Source organism: Ornithorhynchus anatinus, chromosome 9 (genome assembly GCF_004115215.2).
Source record: "Ornithorhynchus anatinus isolate Pmale09 chromosome 9, mOrnAna1.pri.v4, whole genome shotgun sequence".
NCBI classification, from domain to species: domain Eukaryota; kingdom Metazoa; phylum Chordata; class Mammalia; order Monotremata; family Ornithorhynchidae; genus Ornithorhynchus; species Ornithorhynchus anatinus.
Genome location: NC_041736.1, coordinates 57,184,793 through 57,210,043, shown reverse-complemented (window position 1 = coordinate 57,210,043; position 25,251 = coordinate 57,184,793). Strand labels below are relative to the sequence as shown.

The 25,251-nt window shown below is 38.0% G+C and overlaps 1 protein-coding gene across 9 annotated transcripts in view; it reads right to left on the bottom strand.

Annotated features, from left to right (window-relative positions):
- The window catches only part of CCDC88A (coiled-coil domain containing 88A), a 107,645-nt gene that overhangs the window by 20,454 nt on the left and 61,940 nt on the right, over positions 1–25,251 (bottom strand). For all 9 annotated transcript variants that reach the window (XM_029072069.2, XM_029072068.2, XM_029072070.2 and 6 more), the window contains exons 13-25: positions 21,133–21,317; positions 19,067–19,204; positions 16,810–17,880; positions 15,710–15,837; positions 15,034–15,175; positions 11,682–11,858; positions 9,392–9,553; positions 6,374–6,651; positions 5,985–6,128; positions 3,256–3,442; positions 2,337–2,482; positions 1,338–1,430; positions 979–1,193 (exon numbers count right to left, since the gene is read on the bottom strand). In XM_029072069.2, the coding sequence (XP_028927902.1) occupies positions 979–1,193; positions 1,338–1,430; positions 2,337–2,482; positions 3,256–3,442; positions 5,985–6,128; positions 6,374–6,651; positions 9,392–9,553; positions 11,682–11,858; positions 15,034–15,175; positions 15,710–15,837; positions 16,810–17,880; positions 19,067–19,204; positions 21,133–21,317 (3,066 nt within the window). The remainder of the gene's footprint in view (positions 1–978; positions 1,194–1,337; positions 1,431–2,336; positions 2,483–3,255; positions 3,443–5,984; positions 6,129–6,373; positions 6,652–9,391; positions 9,554–11,681; positions 11,859–15,033; positions 15,176–15,709; positions 15,838–16,809; positions 17,881–19,066; positions 19,205–21,132; positions 21,318–25,251) is intronic.

The following is a 25,251-nucleotide window of genomic DNA, read 5'->3' as shown; positions in this document are numbered from 1 at the left end:
GGTTTTAATTTTATTTAAGTGGCCAGATGATTACGGGAAAGAAATGTGGTTCCGGGAAGGTGGAATGGGGTGGGGGTAGGGGATTTAAAGGAGGGAGTTAAAATGTCTGGAACAGCAGATGCAGGCAATGAGCATGGGCGTCAATAAGGATGGAGAAGTAGTGTTGTCAGGCGAAGGAGAGGGCAGAATTAAAGTAGATGAAGATGAAACTGAGATGGACATAGCTCGAGAACAGGAGGAGAGAAAACTTTCTGCAGAGGTGATCCAAGGTTGTGGGCTAGTGGTACGAGACTGGAGGAGGGCCAGGGGAGCAAAAGAGTTGAGTTCAGTGGGGAGGGCAATGTTGAGGGTATTGATTTGTGCTTTCAAAGAAGGTAGTTTGGGCATGGAGACCAAATGGGGCACGAGGACTTTAGAGGGGGTCAAAAGATTGGAGGTCTCTATGGTGGCACAAGGCAGATTTACTTCCTACTTTAATAACGATTCAGAGATTTTATGACTTTCTTTTGATGATGATTCAAAGTGCTTAAGAATCTTTGGTATTTATCATTTAGAAATATTTTACAGAAAGAGGAAATTGAGAGACCATAAACCCCACCAGGGGATGGTGGGATGGCAATGAGCAGAAGTTGAAAGGTGACTATACAAGTGAAACAGCATGTGTGTGACAGGGTGAGTGTGTGTGTGTGTGTGTGTGTGTGTGTGAGGACAGAGAAAGAGAACGGGAGAAGGAGAGAGAGAAAGGGAAAGACCCACAAACACACCAAATGAGGAAAAAAGGAAAAACCATCTTTTTAAGTCATTACCTGAAACATGAACGTGTTCTTTCTCAATCCTACTTTCTTGCATTTAAACTTATGCTGGACACTTTGAAAAGTCAGGACATTTATCTTACTTTCACAAGCAATGTGTTGTTTTGACTAAGCGCAAAAGATATTTACATTTCTAACTAAAACTAATCATTTCTCAAGGACTCACTGCTGCTCTTCTTGGTCCCCAGGGTTTGGCCATCTTCCAGAGAGTTAGAACCCACTGAAGAACTGTCTTGGCTGTCCTGAAGGGGTAGCTGAAGAAATCCTTCACTTGATTCAGAGCGGGTAGGTGTTAGCGTTAAAGATTTCAGACGTTCCCGATTAACATCTTTCTTAGACTTTATCAGTTTCCTCATTTTTAGAGTAATCCAGTTGCCTCTTCTATTTGTTAACGACATCATAAAATTCAAACCAAAGTGTATTAGTTTTAAAGCTTTTCAAAACAATTCTTATTAAAACATACTTGTGGGAACTGTTAATTTACCAATATTTCCATGCATTATCATAAATTTATTTCAGCAATACCTTCTAGGAGGTGATGGCTCATAAAATTTATATTGATCCATAATTTTTTCTTCCAATTTCTCCTTTTGCCTTCTGAGTTCATTTAATTTATCACTAAGAACAACAAAAAATGTGAAACTTTAGAACTGGTATATTTTACCTCACTACGTAGCAGACTGTACTTTTTTATAATACAAGATACCTAGGGAAGCAGAATAGCCTAGTAGATAGAGCACAGGCCTGAGAGTCAGAAGGACCTGGGTTCTAATCCCAGCCTTGCCACTTGTCTGCTGAGTTACCTCGGGCAAGTCACTTAATTTCTCCATGCCTCAGTTACTCCAGCTGTAAAATAGGGATTAAGACTATGAGCCCCTTGTGGGACAGGGACTGTGTCCATCTTGATTAGCTTATATCAACCCCAGTGCTTAGAATAGTGCTTGACACATAGAAAGCACTTAACAAATACCATCATTATAACCTTGACTCAAATCCACCCAAAATATTCCAGAGGTATAGCTCCTAATCTTAGAAGAGTACTTTCTATAGGAGGTTGTAAAATATTATCAACAGCATTATTTTTAGGGCCCCATGAAAGGACGTTATTCTGAAGACTGTGTAAAGAATCTCTTTTAGGCAGCTACCTCTGAAGGAAAAAAGTCACCCAACCCCAATCATTCTTCTTTCATTTATTCACTCAATCATATTTATTGAGCGCTTACTGTCGGCAAAGAACAGTAGCTTGGGAGAGTCCAAAATAAAAATAAACAGACGCAGTCCTGCCAACAATCACTAGTACTGAACTAAGTGCTTGGGAGATTCCCAAACAGATTCAGAAGATACAATGACTAACCAAAGGAGCTTACATTTTGGTATCTCTTCATCACTTGCCCTTTCTTCAGTGAGAACAGTTAAAGTGAGAGCCCAAGATAGTTTACTACTTTTGTTTCTTTTTCCCCTCAATTCAAGACTAAATTCAAGGGCACTCTAGTAATAGTAGATAAATTTTAATTTGGTACCTACATATACTGTCTTTGTTCAACGTGGAATAGGTCCTTGCTTTCCATATTTTGTTCCAATAGTGTTCTATTTTGTAGCATTAATGTCTGAATTTGATCAAGCAGGTGTCTATTTTCTTCTTCTAAGTTTCCTTTAAGCTGACTAAGCAACTGTTAAAAAGTAAAATTTATGTAAAATTAGCATTCACGTTTGAAATGGAACAAGGTAGGAAACAACTAATATAATCTGGGACCAAAGGGCACTGAGGTCTGACTCCCACACTGTAGAACTACCTACTCAAATAGCTGTACAGATATATGCAGAGTAACAAAAAATTGGGGGAAATGAAAATTAATAAATGACTTTTGCAGACACGCAAAAAATGTGGGGGCTACCTTTTCTCTAATTTGAATAAGTTATATTAACAAACCTCTTCTGTTTTCTCAACAAGTCAAAACATGTCACTTTAACCAAATCATTTATTATAAACAGTAGATCAGAGCCTTGGTTAAACTATGCTCCATTCAGAACTATTTTTTCCATTCATGCAAAAATGAAGCCTTTTAAGTTTTGGAAGTAGCTGTGAGGATTTATTATAATTGCCCCCACTTGCCATTTTTAATTCTCCCCATTTAGATACCTCTTGTAGCTACTTTTTCCACCCTTAAAAACTGTTAAATTTTCAAACCATAGTCAAATGAAGCCTGGAGAGGGAAATACCCTCCCTAAATTGGAAATAATTCATTCTTTATAGCAAACAAAGACAAAAGCAGCAAAACATGGAACGGTGCACACGAGGCATATAAAGTGTACACGAGGCATATAAAATCTTGATGCCCATATCTTTATTGTTTCAAAAAAACGGGTCTTAATTTATAGGAACATCTTGGCACTTCCAAAAATTCAGTTTTTATGATGTAAGTGAAATATGACTAAATCTTACCTCACACTGATTATTCAATTTTGTGGATGTAATATCCAATTGTTGGTACTGTTCCTTTAATTTAGAAAATTCAGCTTCTAATCTGGTTTGCTCCAGTTTGGAATTATTTAATAGGCTCTTTAAATTCTTATGGTCAGTTTGAAGAGCTTCAGTATCTTTCAGTAGCTGACTATAAGTGTTATTCAGCCTGTAAGAAATTAGCATGGTAATATAGTTACAGAAACAAAATTTTCATCAATAAGTTCTCTCTGACGTTTACAAATTCTATAGTTCCACATTGTGTTCACATGCATTCCTCGAGTGTAAACTGCTTACTTTGACAATTAAAATGCACTACCTGAAAGCCTCTATTTTTCTAAAAAAGGTATTTTTACAATCAAATTTTCAAAAATGGGAGGATAAGAAAGAATGTTGAGAAGAGACAGCGTGGCGCAGTGGAAAGAGCATGGGCTTTGGAGTGAGGGCTCATGAGTTCAAATCCCAGCTCTGCCACTTGTCAGCTGTGTGACTGTGGGCAAGTCACTTTACTTCTCTGTGCCTCAGTTCCCTCATCTGTAAAATGGGGATTAAGACTGTGAGCCCCATGTGGGACAACCTGATTCCCCTGTGTCTACCCCAGGGCTTAGAACAGTGCTCTGCACATAGTAAGCGCTTAACAAATACCAACATCATTATTATTATTATTATTAAGAGACACTATTAAAGGATTTAAATTACATGCAAGTAATTTTTTTTTCTACTGACGATAAATATCTTTTATCCTGGATCTTCTGAAAAAGACCGACAAGCATGCAAGATTTCATCAAAGAGGCAACAAATGTTTTTGTGGAAAGTAATGATTTGAAAAAAAATGGGGGAAACGTTTAAAAGGAAAAAGAGATGAAGCACATTAAATACACAAAATCACAGGATTTAAAAAACCAAAGTAAATCACACAAATAAAATCGAGAGTTTCCAACTCAAAAATGAATTCTCTTTCACAACAACAACATAATAATAATGATGATAATTGTGGTATTTGTTAAGCACTTACTATGTGCCAGGCACTGTACTAAGTTCTGGGGTAGATACAAGGTAATTGGGCTGGGCATAGTCTTATTCTCCATTTTACAGATGAGGTAACTGACGCCCAGAGACGTGAAATGACTTCTCCAAGGTCAAATAGCAGGCATGTGGCAGCCTGGGGATTAGAACCCAGGTCCTTCTGACTCCCAGGCCCGGGCTCTATCCACTAAGCCCAACTACTAGCCCTTCTCGGCCTCTTCCCACTCTCCCTACTTCACAACATAGAGATGAGCCCTGAATTGAGACCAGGGCACAGCCTGCAGATCCCGTCATTGAAAGGTAGAGATTTATGCTAGACTTGAGGCCATACTTCCTAGCATGCATAGAGGTTATTACCCTATTACCTAGGAGTAGGGTATCTCACTGTTCATTTCTAAATTCCCTGGAGCCTTTATAGTTGTTCACGGGTGATGTGTCACAGATTCGCAGTCCTACTTCCCTTACTGAGTACAGCCCTGATATCAAAACACTATACAAGTCTGATTCTGTTGACTAGGCACCAGCACAGAAAGAAATCTCCCATCCCTATTTAAATGCATGGAACTGGGTGTCTCCAGAGGCTTTTATCAGCCTTTTCTCTCTCTCTTGGTGGGAGTAAATTGGGTTCCATATGCAATTAAAAGCTAGGCTCGGAAATGAGAGTTCAGACAATGATCCAGATAATTAAGACCTAAGTGTGTAGTCTTGAATTTTTTTTTTAATTTATGCCAACAATCGATGCATTCAGCAACTATCCTCCCTCCCTCTTTGTTCCATTTTCTAAATTGGACCTATTCTTTCTTTCCTATGTACTTTGCCACACCACATGCCAACATCCCCTGGGGTTTCTCTTCAAATGATTTCACTCTCCTCACCTTTGAAGCCTTATTAAAATCGCAGCTCCTCCAAGAGGCATTTCCCTTATTCCCTCTCTCCTCTCTGTCACCTATGCACTTGGATCAGTCCCTATCTCCCCCTCTAGAGTGTAAACTCCTTGTAAGCAGGGTACATGTCTCTCACCTGTGCTGTATCATTCTCTCCCAAGAGCTTAGCACAGTGCTCTGCACACAGTAAACACTCAATAAATACCACTGAATGATAATCTTATATTTTAGAGGATTAAATACCCGTTCTCCTTTCTAGTTAGACTGTGAGCCCCATGTGGGGACATGGACTGTGTCCAAACTGACTTGCATCTACCTCAGTACTTAGAACTGTGCTTGTCCCATAATCAGAGCTTAACAAATACCACAACAGTAATAATATTCATAATTATTATTACACAACAACGGGATTAACAATTGGCATAATGAATTTAGATGTCCTAAAGTAAAGCTCTAGAATGGCTCAGGAAAATCTCTCACATGCCACACACTGACCAATCTCTGTCCCCACAGACAAGGCCACAAAAGTGAACCATGGAACTTTAAAGCAGCTCAGAAATGATCAGGTCTATCCCCTGCCACTAAGAAGGCAAATGCCTATCACCTAAAGCAAATTTTGGGGATGGAGATTCCACAATTACCCTCTGTAGTCTGCTTTCAGTGTTTAACTACAATGAAAAACAATCAATTGATAAATATAAAAAATCCAGTAATAACATCAGTAGTGCTGAATAAGGATCACAAGAACATGCAGATTATTAGAAATCAACACTTCAAAAGGCAAGAAACTGGATACATTACCTATCATTTTCACCACAAAGCTTTTTGTAATCTGCAGCTACAGTTTCATGCTTTTTATTTTCCTGAAGCATTTTCTCTTGTTCCACTTTGACCATTTTTTCCAACTCTTCCAACTGTCCTTTTTGTTTCAGCAACTGATTGTAACTGAAAAATTATTACATATAGAATGAGAAAGTCTGCTTAATGCCTTTTTAACAGAAGGAAAATGAATTAAGCATTTCAGTCAACAGGTACTAATAAACACAATATTAGTTATTAGTTGAGTAGTTAACATTAGTTATTGTTTAACAATAATTAGATATATACCTTCTGTAAATTCAACATATGGCATTTATATTAAGGTATGCAGGAAATTTTAAAATTCATATACAGGTAACAATGCAAATTACCGATCTTCAAGGTCTTTATGCTCCACCTCGAGATTTTTGTGTGCAGATTTCAGACTTCCATGCTTGGCAATAAGAGATTCATACTCAGAAGCTTGGCGTTCATGAAGATGTTCCAATTTTTCATGATCTTTGACCAGTGATTCATAAAGCAATTTCAGCTCTTCTCGTTCCCTGATTATAGTCTCATTTTCATTTTCTAAGGAAGACTGTTGTATAAGTAGTTGTGCATTCTGGTTCATTAGTGAAGTGCTTTGAGAATTAAGAGTAGAATTTTCAACCTGTAACAATGCATATTATTATTATTAGAGAATAATATTTACATTAGCTTAGCTTAAAATAATGAAAAGAATGACAATACTATATATACACTCACAATGCTATTGTACACTATGTGATAGTATATAATTGCTACATTGTGACACTACTATATATGGAATATAGAGTATATTATAGTATACTATATATTAATACTCACAATTATTACCTTTTCACTTAGCCAGATACAGATCCATATAGTTGTTTTCAATTACTATGTTTTTGTAAAAAAAATTACTAATGAAAATTTATATTTCGGTTATATCCTACCCCCAAAGTCTCTTTATTGGAATAAAGTTTAAAAGCAAAGAAAGGTTCTGCGTTAGTTTGGGTTTCTTGCGTGGCATGGAGGGAAGGTAAAAGAGAAGTTTACACTCCCTTAAAAATGTATTTGAAATGCTAGACTGAATGTTCAGCACTTAGAGGAGCAAAGTGCAGAATCACCTGGGTATCACTAAAGTCTAAGTTATGGTTTGTTAAATATTACTAGGTAGTACATCATTCTTTCAATGAAAAACCATGGAGTTGGTCTAAGGGTTTGATTCTCTTTCTTGAAGAAGATGATGGGGATCCAGGAGTAATAAGAAGGGATTGACGATGGTAGAACTGGAATAATATCTGGTGAAAATAAACGGTTGCTGTAGCCTCATTTGTTTGTCTCCCCATTTGACAGTGTGCAAAATATCCCCAGATAGCAGAATTCAGTGATAACATTCAGCTCTACGTTCTATGTTTGGCTGTACAAAGGGTTTGTTGGGGCAAGTGCTAACAACTTCAGCCTTTCTGCAGGTCATAGTGCTTGGCTCATCCTGCAGCATTGTCAAAATTCACCAGTAGCCTCTCAGGGTATATGCTTTTACAGAACAGTCACTTCTGATGACTGATTCACGGAATTTTAGTCTACTGAGCTGGAAGAGTTTCCCAGAGGAGCAGAGTCACAGTTGAACAGCAGTTTCCTCGTCGGATCAGCAAAGACGGCTGAGTAGAATAACTTGAACAAAACTAGCCCTATTACACAACTCTAACATATTCCACTGGGGAATGAGGAAAGGGTCAAATAAAATCTCTTCAATTCTGACACTGCTGATCATATCCCCATTCAGTCATTAAGCTATGGAATTTATGTCTGCTGTATCCAACAAGGCAAGCAGCGTGGCTCAGTGGAAAGAGCCTGGGCTTCGGAGTCAGAGGTCATGAGTTTGACTCCCGGCTCTGCCACTTGTCAGCTGTGTGACCTTAGGCAAGTCACAACTTCTCTGTGCCTCAGTTACCTCATCTGTAAAATGGGGATTAACTGTGAGCCTCACGTGGGACAACCTGATTACCCTATATCTTCCCCAGCGCTTAGAACAGTGCTCTGCACATAGTAAGCGCTTAACAAATACCAACATTATTATTACTATTAAGAAAGGTTGCATCTATTGAACTCTGTCTATTGTTTAAAGACACACCCTGATTCTTGAATTGCCAAACTAATAATGAGAATTCTGGTTAGGACCTGCTGACAAGTGAGCGCTGCAATTTCAAGACAACATTTTGTCATCAGTTTCTCATCTGTCATCTTGATTATAATAATAATGTCATTTTTAAATTCCTGTGATACTTCCTCAATGTGCCATATGTTGAAGATAATAATAACAATGATAATAATAATGGTACTTGTTGAGCACTTACTATGTGCCAACCACTGTTCTAAGCCTTGGGGCAGATGCATTTTGAACAGGTTGCACACAGTCCCTATCCCACATGGGGCTCACACTCTTATCCCAATTTTACAGATGAGATAACTGAGGCACAGAGAAGTATAGTAGCTTGCCCTAGGTCACACAGCAGACATGTGGCAGAGCCGGGGTTAGAACCCAGGTCCTTCTGAGTCCTAGGCCCACACTCTATCCCCTAAGCCGTGCTGCTTCTCAGAAGAGAATATGTAGAACATTCTGATCAGCATACGGTGTTTCTAAATTTACAGGTCTTGGCAGGTAAAGCATCAGATCCAGAGCTTGAGCTATTATCCTTAGAATGGGATTTCCTCAGGGGTGCTTTTCAGGCCACATGTGGAGCCCTAGATTAAAAACCTATGTTCGGCTTTGAGCTAAACAGCTTTGGGTCTCTTTGGTTCTGACAACCCACCACTTGCACATCAGTACCGCCAGTCTGATTGCGGTATTTCAGGTTTCGGTCAGCCAGAAGTATTTATTGAGCATCTGCTATGGGCTCTGCTATCCCTTTGGTGAGTCATGAGTTACGATCTTTAATTTTGTCATTCTCTTCCAGTCAGTCAGATGGCATCAGCTAAAAACGACCTCAGTTCTTTCATGATCAGAGACCCTGGAATCCAATTATCTGAATTGCCTGGGGGCCATTTTATGATGTACTGCTCTTAGAACAGTGCTAGTGAAATGTTGGGTCGAATCCAGCAAAGATCAATTGATCAAAAAGTGATGGTCACTAAAAGAAAAACCCCCTCCACCATTGCTACATTTAGGTTATAACTTTAAGTGTATAAAATCTAGTAATCATTAACTCTCCTTAGTACAGAAACTCATCAACACTGCAAATTATATTCTTGGAAGCTTGCTACATAGTTGACATGGTATTATTTCAATTCAAGCTTTGTAACAGAGTCTAGTTAGCATCATGACTGACTGGTGAATTTGAAAAAGGTTGATAACACAAAAAAATAACACAATATATAAAGACAACCTGAAGTTTGGCATTCTGAGTCTGTAGGGTGGTATTTTGCTCCTGCAAAGACACAGTCTGTCTCTGAAGTGCCAGAATCTGAGCCTGAAGATTATTATTCTGGGTCTCGAGTTGCTTCAGCTGAGTTTTCAATGCTTGCTTCTCTGCCTGCAGGGTAGCATTCTTTATGAAAAACAAAAAACCCAAATCAAATATTAAAAATGTAAGCTGTACAAGTGTTCTATTATTGTATCACAAATAACAGAAACAAAACACAAGGTTTCAGGACTTCATCTTTAGGATAAAAACGGATTATGTTAAATCAAGTATTATCTTCATCCTCTACACTGTAAGCTAGCTGTGGGCACGGAACATGTCCACCAACTGTTATACTCTTTTATTGTACTCTCCCAAGCAATCAGTACAGTGCTCTGTTCACAGTCAGCAGACGGTAATGTCACTTGTATATCTATATACCTATCACATCTCGGCTTTCTCCCACTACCTAAAAACAGAAAAAAGATCACTCTCCTCTCCATTTTAAAGCTCTCTCTCAATACGTTCAGTGGATAGGTAAAGAAAGGATCAGTACTTAGATTTTGCTGCATCAGTGATACAAAGAGGGTCACCAAATGTGTATTCATTCAATCATACTTATTGAGCGCTTATTGTGTGCAGAGCATGGGGCACACTGAAGTACACAGAGTAACAGATTTGTATAGCCAATATAAACAGCCTATTTTGAAAATTTGCTCCTTGATGAAATTACAACATTTTGCATTGTTCTTTTTGCACGAGCAAGACTCCCCACTTACATTATAATGCTTCGTGGCATAGGGCCATTAGACGAGGTGTACAAACACTAGTTTTACAATTCTTCCCGTCAAATTATATCTCCTTTACTGTTGAATTGTATCAGGGAAATATATTTAACTAAAACCAAATTCTACCTATAAAGGATTTATATCATGCTGATTTCTATTTCAAAATCAGCAGAAATGCTCATTTTTTGTATGTTAGAAAATTCTAACTCTGTCCTGTATTTCTCTCTTTTGTGGAGGTCCTTTCCCTTTTCAACTTTTTTTGATACTTTTGATTATCATTTTATTCATTTTCTACCATCTTTTTTAACCTCTTCTGTTCTCTTCAAGTGTCACTAAGCACTTATTTTTACATTTGTAAGCATTATTACTTATTATTAGAGAAGCAGCGTGGCTCAGTGGAAAGAGCCCGGGCTTGGGAGACAGAGATCATGGGTTCAAATCCCTCTCTGCCACTTGTCAGCTGTGTGACTGTGGGCAAGTCACTTCACTTCTCTGTGCCTCAGTTCCCTCATCTGTAAAATGGGGATTAAGACTGTGAGCCTCACGTGGGACAACCTAATTACCCTGTATTTACTCCAGCGCTTAGAACAGTGCTCTGCACATAGTAAGCGCTTAACAAATACCAACATTAACAAATACCAATATTATTACTTTATCATCAATAAAAGCTCATTACTGTTTCCTTTGTTTACATCCCTCTAGACTGTATGCTCATTGCTGGCAGGAAATGCATCTGCTAACTCTGTTGTACTGTACTCTCTCAAGTGCTTAGTACAGTGCTCAGTAGATAATAAGCGCCAAAAAATATCATTGATGAGGATGGTGATGAAAGTACACAGCAGAGGGTCAAATGCACTGATTGATTTTATATTTTTTCTCTAATGTTTTGATTCTGTTTTATTCATTACATTCTCTCTCACTTCCTTTTTGTGGTGTTGTGACATTGTGAAAAACTCTCCTCAGAGTCCTTTGTTGCGTCTCTGTCTTGCGCTCTGTAAAAATTGTCTGCTTTTATTGGAAGTTAAGGAGTCATTATCTGAACCCAGTCTCTCTGTTTTCTACTCTTTTCTTATGCCATTTTCTCAATGCAATAAAATCTTTCCCTTTCCTTGTCTCGTCTCACTTTTGTTTTAGCAGTGCTTTTCCTTATCTTCCCTTAAATGCTGACCTCCCTCCAAATACTGGAAATACTGGCAGGCTTTTGGAAGGAAAGACCTATTGCATATAGTCATTGAACATTATTATTTTCTAATTAATGGCAGTGAAACCGTTTTTCTACTTTGGTTTGAGTTATACAAACTTGTGATTTTAAAGTGAATTGTCCTTTTGACATTACTTAATGCAGATACATTAATTCTATCGAGCAAACAGATGAAACAAGAGCAGCAAATACACAGACCAATACAGGATTATTTATATCTTGCACGGTAAATGATATCTACAAAAGTCTCATATAATTATTCTTTTAAAAATTATATAAACCTTACATTCCTCTCCACTTCGATTAATCTATCTTTGACCTTCAAAAGTTCTCTTGTAGTTTCTTGACTTTCTCTTTCCCATTTACGAACAGATTGATTCTCTTCACCCACTCTTGGAGGAGAGCTCTGTACCATCCTCTCTTCCTCTTGCCTTTGTTTGAGAGCTTCATAGTTCTTTTTCACCTAAAATACAATTATATGTTTTACATGGAAAAACCCACCACTTGTTTTCAAAGCTACATTTCTCTTGTCAACAAAACATAAATATTTATTGGACTAAACCTCACCACTTGTTTTCAAAGTTACATTTCTCTTGTCAACAAAACATAAATATTTAATGGACTAAATCAATTAACCAAGGATTACAAACTAAGTAAAACAAGATTTGATAATAAGCCAGGAACTAATATAAATCCACCTGCAGCATGGTTTGGGTCTGCTTGATGGTTCCAGGCCCAAATGTGATTGTTGGACCCAAAGTATAAGCTGCTCAGGTAGCACCAGAATAGACATTAGTCTGGTATTCAGTTGATCTTGTCCTCCTGTCCAGTACTGACATGAATCAAATGCTTTTGTATGCAGCATTTTAATATTCAGCACTGAACCTTCCTCCATTGTGGCTCCTGCCCGAGTTCTGCAATTAGGAAATAGCCCCAGAGTTCATGCAGACCAAGGAGGGGAATGCAAAGACCCTGGAGGACTGAGGAGGTTGAAAGATCCCCCTCAAACAGGAATATTATAAAATTATGCAAAATTGGCATGCTTCCTCAAGATGGCACACGTGACTGCACCAAGTTATGCTGCGTACTTGGTGGGAAGCATGGAACAATGTCAAGTGCATTTCTGGTCAGGGATTCTGGTGGGCCATCAGAGGCCACTTCCATTTGAAATGACTCAATTTCATTTTCTTTTTCCTCAGGCAGAATTCTAATTCTCAAGTAGGAGTGCCATAGTGTACTCTCGGTCTTCTAAGTAAGTTACTGGAAAAGCAGTGAGGGGTGATGCACTCCTCTAACACCTGAAGTCTGGCAGAGATTTCAGATTAAAATGTTGAGGTGGGCTTAGTGCTAACATTTTCAGAGTCTATTAGGCCCAGACTGGGTTAAGCCAGTAGTTTACATTATATTGTACAAAGTGCCACTTCATTCCATTATGAATTGGAATAAGGAAAGCAATTTTTCCTGGCAAGAATTATCTGAACCATCCTTGTAAAAACTGACTATTTTTCATACGGTTTCAATTCTTGGCTCGAAAATTATTTCAATATGAGTACAATAAAAGATCCAATTACTAATTTGCGATTGTTATAAATAAGGTTGTCACCCACTCACCTTTGCATCCGAGAAACTCCTGATCATTGGCTTTAAGGCATGCAAAAATTTTTCCTTTCATACTTATCCACTCGCTTCAATTACACCCTAGCTTACCTTCTCCACTCCTCTCAAGTTCACCACCTTTACTGTGTCCGTTCTTGACTCTCCCACTTCCTACCCAAGGCTTACCTACTTCCTCTTGCCTAGAACTCCCTCCCTGCTTCAAATTTGCCAGTGCATTTCTCTTCCCATCTTTAAAATGCTTCTGATATCCCACATACTCCAGGGTTTTTTTCCTGATTACTTTTTCTTCAACCAGGTGACATCAACCCTAATGTTACTACTAAACATGACCAGTATTCCTGTTGTACCTTTGTTCATACGAAACTTACTTTCTATTTGACCATTTATTCCTCTAAATAGTAAATTATTTTATGTTCGTTTTCCCTGCTAGACATCTCTCTGCAGGCAGGAATAGTATCTTCTATTTTACTCTTCTCAAACACTTAGTATACTGCTTTGCATGTAGTAAATGATCAATAAATACTACTGATTAATTGATAAATGGTAAAAAATGGAAAGAATGCCAGCGAAGAATGGAATTTGCAACTTGTTTTGAATTTTAAAAGAGGCCGGTGCTTTACGAGAGACTTCTGCGATCTGACCATCTTCCAATTTCTTCTGTGAAAAACTGTACTTCTAATAGGTGAGATCTTATTCCTTTAAATCTTACATCAAAAATATTTTCCAGGTATCTGGTAGGCCCTTTATGATCAGTCCTTTAAAATGACAGACATTTTAAAATACTGAATCACTTGAAAATATATTTGCCTACTCTGACTCATTTTAAAGTCTACCTTTTTCTGGTAAGGTGATTTTCCCTGCCAGTGTATTGCTATTTTTTTCCTTCTCCAATGTTTCTCCATTATCCCTGGCTTCCAGTCCTCTTTACTTTGCACTTTGATCAACTGTTTTTCAATTCTCCAACTCTCTGTTTTATATAAAGAAGCAGTATGGCTCAGTGGAAAGAGCCCGGGCTTGGGAGACAGAGGTCACAGGTTCGAATCTTGGCTCTGCCACCTGTCAGCTGTGTGACTTTGGGCAAGTCACTGGTAATGATATTAATGTTGAGGACTATTAAGGCAGCAGAAGGGCAGCTCAAATCTATCTATTATAAAAATCTATCATTTTATTATGACTCGCTCAACAAGGTTATGAAACTATTATCATATAAATATAGATACTGAGGTGATGGAGACCCAAGGGGCTTCAAATGTTAGTGGTGATGACTGAAGCACAACTGACAATCCCTTACAAATCATCTACATGTAAAGCTATCTAATACTGTGCTGTTACATTTGCTATCCACAGTGCTCTAGATTCCCTTTAATATCTTTCAAGCAGAATCAGGGCCAGCTTCAGACATCTGGCCACGCCTGGGGTAGGGAAACTTTTGTCACGTCCTCTTTTTCCCTGGATATTATTACATTTTGGTGTGTTTCATTTGGACGTCTACCCGAACCCGAGTGTAGAGTATTTCTCCAGGGTGATCTCTGGCCCCTCTGCCACCTCTTGCTTTGTTCCAGAGCCACTGCGCTCCTCTCCTAGGCCTCTGCCAAAACAAGGCAGTTCTTCAGAACTGTGCAGAGGGAAGCATTTCCAAATTTTTAACTGCGGTCCTTTCTGGTTATGTGTGCCGAGACAGATGCTTCATTACCTTACGGTCTGAAGTTGGCCTTGTTTCAAAGCATGAGCCTGTTTCTATTAATAACCTTTGGGATCATTCTGATTTGGCCATTCACAAACATGTGATTACTCAAAAGTTATTCCATCTGGTTTCCTGAATTTTATAACTCTGCCATGCATAGCTTGGATGGTGTTAAGTACTTTATGACCTCACCTCAGATTTCAGAGAAGGGCAAATTATTTGAACTTCTGGTTTCATTTTGCATATTGCCTACCATAAAATGGTCATTATATCTTAAACTGAAGTTACAGTTGATTTTAAAATATGAGGACATAAATCAGTATCTCAATTTACATACTGTTTTAAGCTCTTGACGCAGTTGTTGATTGAAATTTGTGGATTCTTCTAATCGAGCTTCCAAAGCTGCAATTTTCTCTTCTTTTATTTCAAGGGATTTCTTCAGAGTAGACTCTAATTTTGACTCCAAAAGTTTGTACCTACTATTAAAATACAAAACAAGGGTAATGCATTTCTTTTGAAGGTCATTTTTAGAAAGAGTAATTACCAGTATTAATATGCAATTTCACCCTTTGCTCCTTTGTGTTCACCTTTTGTTTGGAGTTTTACCAACATGCAAAAAATAATCCTACCAGAAAAGCCACAAATATGACTCCTTTTATCCAAAAAGAACATAAGCCCATCCAAATAAAAACAAAAACTATGTCATCAATTTTGAATAATTATTGAACAGTGGAGAGCAATACATATACACTTAGTTCTAAACTCATGCTGATGGCTTGCTCTTTCTGAACTAAAAGCAATTATAATTTGATGGTGTTCTTGCATTTTTCACCATTAGGTGGTCATGATTCCCAAACTATTTTTAGTTCAGAAAACCCGAATCATTCCATATCAATTATGAAATGGTTTCAGAGTTCAGACACATAATCGTTATTTTTTGAACAAAGTGATAGGAAGACAGTTGAGTATTTAGGTTATATTTTTCATTATATTAAATCAGACTTTACACTCACCTGTCATCAGTGTTCTGCTCATCATGCAAGAGGCGTTCTTTATTTAACCCTATCTTTTCAAGTTCGTGAGTAAGTTTTTCTAAATCATTATTCATTTGTTGAGTCTTTAGCTTTTCACTCACCAAATCCTTAAAAAAAAAAAAAAGGAAAATAAGGGACAGGAGCATAAAATATCATATGTGGCCAAGATTCAAACATCTATCAGTTCTGAAGATATTTTCTCCAAGTGCATATGATAAAATACAAAAGAAGGAAAGGTTTAGGTCTTGATGTATGCATCTTATCATTAACATATAGTCAGATTAAAAAAATACAGCCAAACGTCAAGCACAACAACTTCAAATGTTTCTTTCCTTTCTCTTTGAAACACTTCCTTAGAGTTAAAGGGCAAAAAAATGGTACTGGTTCCAAAATTAAGACATCTACAAGACTCATTTCCTAATTAATGACCCAGATTCTTTCAGAGAGTAGTTAACCCTTTCCTAGAGTAAAAAAAACAAAGCCCCCCCCCAAAGCCCCCACTTCAAAAGGAGCTTCTTTAAGTCTTTCAGGCTATTAGGGTGTCATTTAATGCACCAAAGCAACAATGCTACCCTGGTGGCCCACTCAGCTTCTCCAAATACTTGCTTTCAGGGAATAATTTATATACGAAGAGACTCTGGTTTTATATGTTTTAAAAAATTATATTAGACTGTAGGCTCTTTAAGGGCAAGAATCACATCTCTTATTTATTTTCTGTCTCCCAAGTTCCCAGTGCACTATATAGTATACAATGTACAGTAGGTGTTAATAATACTTGATTTCAGTTCACAATTATGCAAACAATGATTATACTGCAGCCATTACAATTAAAACCTTTACTTTGAAAGCCAACTTTAATGTAAATATTTCCTAGAAAGGGAGGACAAACCAAATACACAATTTTAGGCAATATTTCTAGTCTTTTGTTTGGACCTTATAGGTTCATCATTGTATGAAAACCACTGGATTTCAAAGGGAAATGTAGTTCTAAAATCTGGACCACAAATGAGTTTTTATAAGATCGAGCAATGAGATACAACACAAATCCACCAATTGATAATGAAAACTTAAAGAATTACCTCACGCAATGTCAAAAGTGTTTTTTTATCAATAGTTGTTCTCTTCACGAGCTCCTTGTTTTCTTTCTCTAACTCTTTTAGTCGTACACAGGAGTCCTTAAATACAGCTATTTCTTTGAAGAGGGATTTATTTTCCTTTTCCAGATTTCCAATTTTTACGTTATTTTCTTCTAATGTAATGTCTTTGATTTCTGCTTGTTGCCGGAGTCTCTTATTCTCCTTCTCTAGTTGCTTTTTATCTTTTTCCAGTTGAGAAGTCTCTTGCTCTAATAACTTATTTTCCTTTTCTAGTTGCTCCAGTCGCTTACTAGAAATTTTTAATTCTTCTAAACTCTTTTGTAGTGTTTGATTTTCAGTCTCCAAATCTTGGAGTTCAATTTCCAACTGCTGAATTTTTTTATTGCTATTTTCAAGGGCTTTCTGCAGTCTTTGGTTTTCTGTATCCAGACCTTGGTAACTGACTTCTAAACGCTCAGTTTTCTTGAAAGAAGCCTTCATGAGTTCAAGGCCTTTCTTCAGTTGCTCTTTTTCACTTTCCAACTCTTTATTTTCTAATTGCAGTTGAGCCATCTTCATACTGGTACACTTTAAAGATTCTACTGATCTTCGCAGTTCTAAGTTTTCTTCATCAAGCTGAGAATTCTCTTTCTCCAAGGACTCAAGTTGAAAAGTTAGGTTTTTTAAGCTATCCAGAGCCTTTTTTAATTTTCTATTTTCCACTTCCAGGTCTGAATTTTCCTGTTCTAAAGATTCAATCTTCTCACAAGTAATTTTTAAATTGGTTATCTTTTTCTGTAATGATTCATTTTCCTTTTCCAGACGATGCAACTCATTTTCGAGCTCTTCTGCTCTTTCTCCTTTTTCTTTAAAATGCTCTAATTCTTTTCTAACTTGCCTCTTTTCAAATTCAATCTTATTTAACTTGCTGCTTGTCTCTTTGATAGATTCATGTAAGATTTTATTTTCTTTCTCAATGTCCTTCATTCTTGCTTCAGCACTTATCTGTGAGCGCTGTCTTAAAGAAGTCACGGTTTGATTCAGATGTTCATTCTCCTGTTCCAGTATTTTAATCTGTCACAGAGAAAGCAAAATAAAAGTCGGTTAACTCCAGCCGAATCAAGGTTTAACTTTTTCCTCTAAGCGATTAGCGATCGAAAGACATATGACCCACATTATCCTTCCCTTTTTATTTCATGCTTATTTGAGTTCAAGAACAACAGTTTACTTGTAAATGCACTTTTATTACTGCTATTACTAATAATGAAAATTATAATAATTGTGGTATTGTTCATTCCAAGAGCTTAGTACAGTGCTCTGCACATAGTAAGCGCTCAATAAATACTACTGAATGAATGAATGAATATTTGTTAAGGGCTTACTACATGCCAAGCACTATACTAAGCGCTGGGGTAGGTATAAGGTAACTGGATTGGACACAATTCCTGTCCCACATAGGACTCACAATCTTAATCCTCATTTTTCAGATGAGGTAACTGAGGCACAGAGAAGTGAAGTGACTTGCCCAAGGTCACAAAGCAGCCAAGTGGCAGAGCTGGGATTAGAACCCAGACCTTTCTGACTCCCAGGCCTGTGCTCTAACCACTAGGCCTTGCTGCTTCTTTACATACCTTTGGTAAATATACCCAGCCAGTCCTCCAACCTTTCAGTCAAATGATCCTCTCCGTATACTCATCCTGTACATTACTCCAGCCTACCTCCTCCAAATGCCTAGTTTGGTGCTTTACAATCAGTAACGACCCAATAAACACTGCTGATTCTGCTAAATGATATTTGTACTGATCACAGGCAACCTTGTCTGTTTACAGATCCCTACACTCTCCTCTTTTTAAGCTTTGTTGAATCTGTTTGAAATGACCTCCCTATTCTTGTGAACCATACCACCTCCTCTCTCCTCTTTCAATTACATCTGAATGGCCACTTCTAGGAAGTTTGCCCCAATTTCTTTACCCACTCTTCAACTTGCCAAAATAAACCTTTTTCGCCTCAACTCATTCGATTGAAATAACTATTAATCTATACGCAGTCACAGTAAACTTCTCTTCCTAAGTTTAAGGAGAAGGATGGGGAAAACCATCCTTCAACCCAAATTCTGGACATACTCATTCCCCTCCAAAGTGGAGAAAATTGGGCCAAATATTTTGGGGTGCGCCTTCAGTAGCATTTCAAAATATATTGTCACATTTTGTAAAGATAAAAAAAAATTAGTTTATTCAGATATTCAGAAATCAACACTTACCTGTCTTTCTGAATTTTCTCTAAGAGTTTCGACTGTTTTTTCAAGCTGTGCTTTCTCCTTCATGAGGTCCTTACTCAGATTTTGACTATTTTGAAGGCTTTGTTTCTCTTGACTAATTTCATTCTCAAGGCCTTCCAACTGGGGGAAGAAACGAAATCACAAAAGATGACTAAAAAAATATTTCCCAATAGCTACATCGCATATAAAAAGGCAGAATTCTGCTTTGAACGCAAATGCAAAATATAAGATTCTTCAATTGGAAATGCAGGTATTTTAATTATTAATGATAATGATGGATTCCTTGTGGAGGACGACAAGACGAATCTCCATCTGAGACTTCCTGACTGAGAACTTACATGATGGAATTGATTTCAGTGTTACTGGTTTATAGCGTCACACTCTCTCAAACAATCAATCCATGGCATTTACTGAGCTTCTACTATGTGTAAAAAGAGCACTGTTCTGAGTGCTTGGGAGAGTCCAATACAACAGAGTTAGCAGATATGTTCCCTGTCCATAACGAGCTTACACCTGCCAGGGCAAAGAGTGCAGCCAGTGAGTAGGAGAACATGGGAGCATCACATTGCCTGTGCTGTGTGATAGCCCAGTGGATGGGCTATCTTAAAAGCCCCTGAGGTCTCGGCTGCCTAGGTTAGCCTATTTTTCAGGATTTCTGTTATGCCTGGGCATCTCATGGAGTGCCACATATTTGCGCCACTGAAGGCACAGCCCAGCAGAACTCTTCCCTCTATATGGAATGCCAGGACTAGAACCCAGGCCTCCAGTTTCCCAGTGCCATACGGTTGGTCCAGTGAACAGAGCATGACTCAGAGAATGTGTTTATCAGAGTAGCTATAAGGATCATATTTCTTTCAATGCCTAGAGTGTTTCTGTTGGTCAATCAAAAGAATTAGCAGACATGTTCCCTGCCCAAAAGGGGCTTAGTTCCAAATAAAAAAGGAACCAGAAAGTGCCCTTTGGTGGGAGGGCGAGAGAAGGAAAGGAGTGAGGAGGAGATTGAGGGAAAGGAAGAAGGAAGACGAAAGTGGCTTTTAAAGCAAGGGGGAGAAGAAGAAAAAAGGAGAGGAGAATTAGAGAGGTGAGGGAGCTGAACATTATCTCCAGTTGTAGTATATGTTTAATTTATATTCAAATTGGTTCTCAATTACTGAACACATCTGAAAGGGAAAAAAGGGCATTAAATGGCAAAAAAGAAATCATATATTCTTTAGTAGGGAATTTGAAGAAGGAATTTTTGATAGCACTTATGAATTTTGAATGGATATATTTTTGAAGCTGAGACCTTTTACCTGGACAAAAAAAGTCACCTCAATTTAAATTATTTCCGATCACAAGCTTTAACAATTATATGCTTAAATAAACTACAATACTGCTTTGTGACTCTAAGGTTACATTTTGGGTGAAATGCCTTCTGGTTCATTCCTTAGATTGACAATAATGGACAGTTATCAGTGAAGGTAGGTTTGAATGTGGAAAAAATGGTAATTTCAAAATAAGACAGTCTGAACTATGAACTAATAAATTTAATTTCGTAACATACCTTCAAAAGGAATTTTTATCTACATGAAACCTCAGGTCACAACATTTAATTAAGTTGGTTCTTACTGTGACTGAAATAAATGGATAAACTGTTGACTTAAGAACCATTCACTGATCTACAGGAAAGGGGATTAAAAACCAATTTAGAAAAAGACCCCCAAGTGAGTCTGAATTCAATTTAGGAGAGGACACATCACCTAATTCAGCCAATTTAAAAAGGCCTACGCTTAGCTGTATTAAAACTGTTTTTCTGGGTGGTCCTATACGTAAATTTGAAAACTTCATTTCTTCCAAATACCTCTGAAAGTGGCACACTTTCAAGAGTTTCAATATTTTATTTGGAAAAAACACAATTTCCAAATATTACTTGGCCAATTCTCCTGTCCTGAAATAAATTAGTGTGCTCAAAACTTAGTTTAAGTTTACTGAGGTTGTAGCATAAAACAAAAAGGGAGCTCTTCAATGTTGTAGATATCTTACTGTATGGTTTTGAACTTGATAACTACCTTTTTGCTCAGCCTCTGGTTTTCCTTCTCCAGTTTCAGAATTTTGGAATTATTGCCTTCTACTGAACCCACAGAACTCCGAAGCTCTTCCACAGTCTTCACCAAACTCTGGTTTTCCATTTCCAGCTTCAGCAACCTACTGGATGCTAATTCATTCACTTCATGGCTCAGAGATTTTTGTGGAGCTGAAAGATTAAAAGACATTCCTTTAGTGCAACTCTGTTTTTCACCCCTAAAAGCCCACGTATTCATCAACCATGTGTTACCAGGTCCCTGATAGTTTAAAAACAAAATGTTATGAATAATAATGGAAGCAGATAGAAAAGTTATGGATCTTATCTTTGGTGACTCTTACATGATGAAAGCATATAAACTAGAAATATATTAGGAAAAAATGACCTTATGCTCTGAACTTATTTTACAGAAGCAAATAAGAGAATGTTTTCTTCTTTCCCCTAAGCTGCCGCTGCCTCTGACAGTGATGGAGAGATGAATTAGTGAAACATAAAGGCAGTGTTAAAGGGCATCTGTTCTATACCCTAAATGAATAAGGCTACATGATACAGATTCTATATCAGGAACAAGATTTGCTCCAGACTGTAATGGAAATGCATTCGGGTAGCTATCTATATTGCAATGGTTTACGCGAGACCAATTGTGAGGTCTCCAATTCTCCCACAACTACTCCACACATGGCATCAAAAAAAGGGCTATTAATCAGTGCTAACCATAGTAGTAATGTATGTAATAAGCACCTACTAAGTATTTGGGAAAGCACAAAAGAATCCCAAGAAGCATTCCCTGCCTGTAAGAACCTATGCATAAAGTAGATGGTGTGTGTGAGTGAGAGAGAGAGAGAAAGAGAGAGGAGGATGATAATTTTTAAAAATAAGGGATTGCAAAAAGAGAGTCAGTAAAATCCCAGATTTCCACCTTCCACTTGAAGCCACTATGAATGTTTTTTAAAAAAAAAACAAACATGTAATGGCCCAGTATAATCCCAAGATTTTAAATTGCTTCTATTCCTATCAAAGGCCTGAATCTATGTAAAAAAATTCAGTCAAACTATAATTCAAATCAAATCAATTTCATTCAAATCAAGCTATCCTGGTTGATCTCACCATAACTACTGGGATGAAAACAAGTCAGACATTAAAGAATTACAGAAAAATACAAAATGCCACATGGCTACACTGGAGCTTCAAATAATCCCTACCAAAGGAATATCTCTAATAGCCTGCAGTGTGACATGAAGAGCAGGTGTCTCTTCAAGGGTGAGGAGATCCAAGTCTAAACAGACTGTGATCAAGGTAAGAACATCATCTGTCTACACAAAATTTATACAGTCTTGTCTCCCAGTAAGAACCAAAGAACTACTATCTTCATCAGAGAAAAGGAGGGAATTCTGCATTACAAGGTAACACTTTAATAATTTCTTTGATTAGAGTTCCACCACTGAGGCTGAGGCACAGAGAACTTGCCACCAGGCAAATATAAACCATTTGTTCATCTTTTGAGGATATTACCACCACAGAGTCTAAAAAATGAACAGAGCTTCCCAAATTGTCAACATAATTGTTAAGATCCTCTGTGCAAGAATGAGGTGTAGGGCTTGGACATCTGCACACACTTTTCCCAAAATATGATACTCAGAAGAAATGGCCTAGGATTTCAAAACTGCTGATCTGGGGGTTATTATGTCAGCTGCGAGCAAGACCCTCCCTATCAGACTTCTGACTAAGCACTAGACAAAAACCATAAAATATTAATTCCTGAAAATACAGTGTGGCTTTAGATTGCAACATTACAGAGCAGAATTCTGTTGCTTATCAGAGAAGGTGCCAGGAACACCAAACCCTCTTTTCCATCTCTGAAGCCTATAAACGCAATGGAAAACATGAGCAAACCTGGGCACCGGCAAAACACAGCAAACCTGGCTGCACTGAGAAATTCGCCAAAATCTTAACAGTATTCCCCACTGAAACAACTGGTTAAGAGTTGAAAGACCTTGTCCTTTCTTATATTCTTCCTCTTATTTGTACAGCAAAACAGGATAATGAAACAGATTCTCTTTTATTCTATGCAGCAGCCACGTTTTAGGGAAATAAGACCTCGAAAGATCTCTCAGGGCCTTACTAAAACTTTTACAAAATTTCCTGCTGAACTTTATCATAAATCCCTAAATCAGTCATCTGGGAAATGCTATAAGCCCGTCAGTGGGTAGGGACTGTATCTGTTGCCGATTTGTACATTCCAAGGGCTTAGTACAGTGCTCTGCACATAGTAAGCGCTCAATAAATACTACTGAATGAATATGCTGGTATTTGCTCTCTAAAAGCACACATGGATGACAAGCATGTAATTATGAACTACATACAAGTTAAACTACTACTACAAACTGACAAAATTTAGAGTTGCCAGCATAGACTAAGGAAATTCAACACCCGTCCCAACATTGACATCAAGGATGCAGAACTGATAACACAACCGAACTCTGGCACCTATTCAGAACACTCTCCAACAATACACCAATAGAAAAGTAGTTGAAAAACAGACCAAAAAGGCCAGGAGGTCTATTGGAAAATGACAGACAGAATGAGGTGAAAATATGACATCAAGCTTCAAACCAAATTAAAAGCCTGCTAAACTATAATAGAGTCCAACCTTTAATATGTAGGCAAATTTGAAAGTAACTGAAACAGCCCATATTTTTTTTTTTTTTGGATCACTTACAAGCCCAAGTTAACATCAAATGGTTAGATGGTCACAAACAACAAAATTCTGAAACACAGTCGGTTCACTAGCACTGAAGCAATGCCCATCACAACACAACTTCACTGGACAGGACATGAGAGAAGATGACAGCAGGATACCCAAGCAGTCGCTGAATGGAGAGCTGAAACTGAGCAACTCTGGGCAGTGATAGCAGATGCAACATTTTAAAGACACAGTGAAACACAACCTCAAAATGGTGTGACAGAATAGTGGATTGTTGGGAGGCCACAGGAGAAGACACACCAACTTGGCTGACGGTAACCAGGAACGGGGAAGCTCTTTTTGAGCAGAGGCTTTGGGAAGATCTTGATACTAAAAAGCAGAACTGAAAACAGTATCAGGCACTGGAAATAGCAAATGCAACAGGACAGTAAAGAACAATCTTTACATGTGAACACATCACGCCGGTCAAAGTTCACCACCGAGGCATCATCTTTGAACACAAAGATGCATGTGGTGTTGATATATCATTCCAGAAGTGCGATCTTTACATTCTCATCTGCTACTAGGGACAGGAAAGAGAGACACACAGAGACATAGAGAAAACAGACTGAGGGATACAGAGAGGAGCATTAAAACATAGATAGAGACCAAGAGAAAAAAAGGAGGATAACAAAGAGGCAAATCCTCATAGACGGGAGAGAGGTAACAGAGAGAGAACTGGGGAAGAGAAGGAAGGAGAGGCAAAAGAGAGAGACACCCCACCCGAGGATCAGTAGTATTACTGCAACAAGCTCCTCCTGCACCTCCGATGGGGGGAGATGAAAATACACATCCCTCAGTCTCAGGAAGAGGTCAAACATGTTCCCTACAATGGCTCTGGAGATGGGAGAGCCCCCTACTCAGCAGAGAGCTCAGACCCCACAGAAAAAAGGAGAAATATCAGAAGCCAAGGCTTGAGGCTTGCTGCGGTAGTCAGGGAGTTGGAAGACCGGAAAGAAAAGTCACCATTTTGGGGTTCCAATACCATCCAGTCCTCATTTGACTCATGAAGCAGGGCAGACTAGTTATGGTTGCTTGCCCTGCTCAAAAGGCTTGGGGTAGCAACAGCTTTTTAAAGGCTTTTGCTCCTATGGTCCCAATTTCCAGAAGTAGCTATTCTTTCAGATTTGTAGACAGGCTGCTTCAAAATAACGAGCATGACTCTCTCCGCTTTTAAAGAATGTCTAAATCTAATCCTATGGGACTACAGAAGGCAATCTCATTCATTTACTTATACATCTTTCACAATACGCGAGAAATGAGCTCAGTGCGAGATGTTTTCACTGGTGCCGTAATTCCACGGTAGATGCTAATGAACAGAAAAAAATCAGTTACATACACAAATATTTTTCATTACATTTG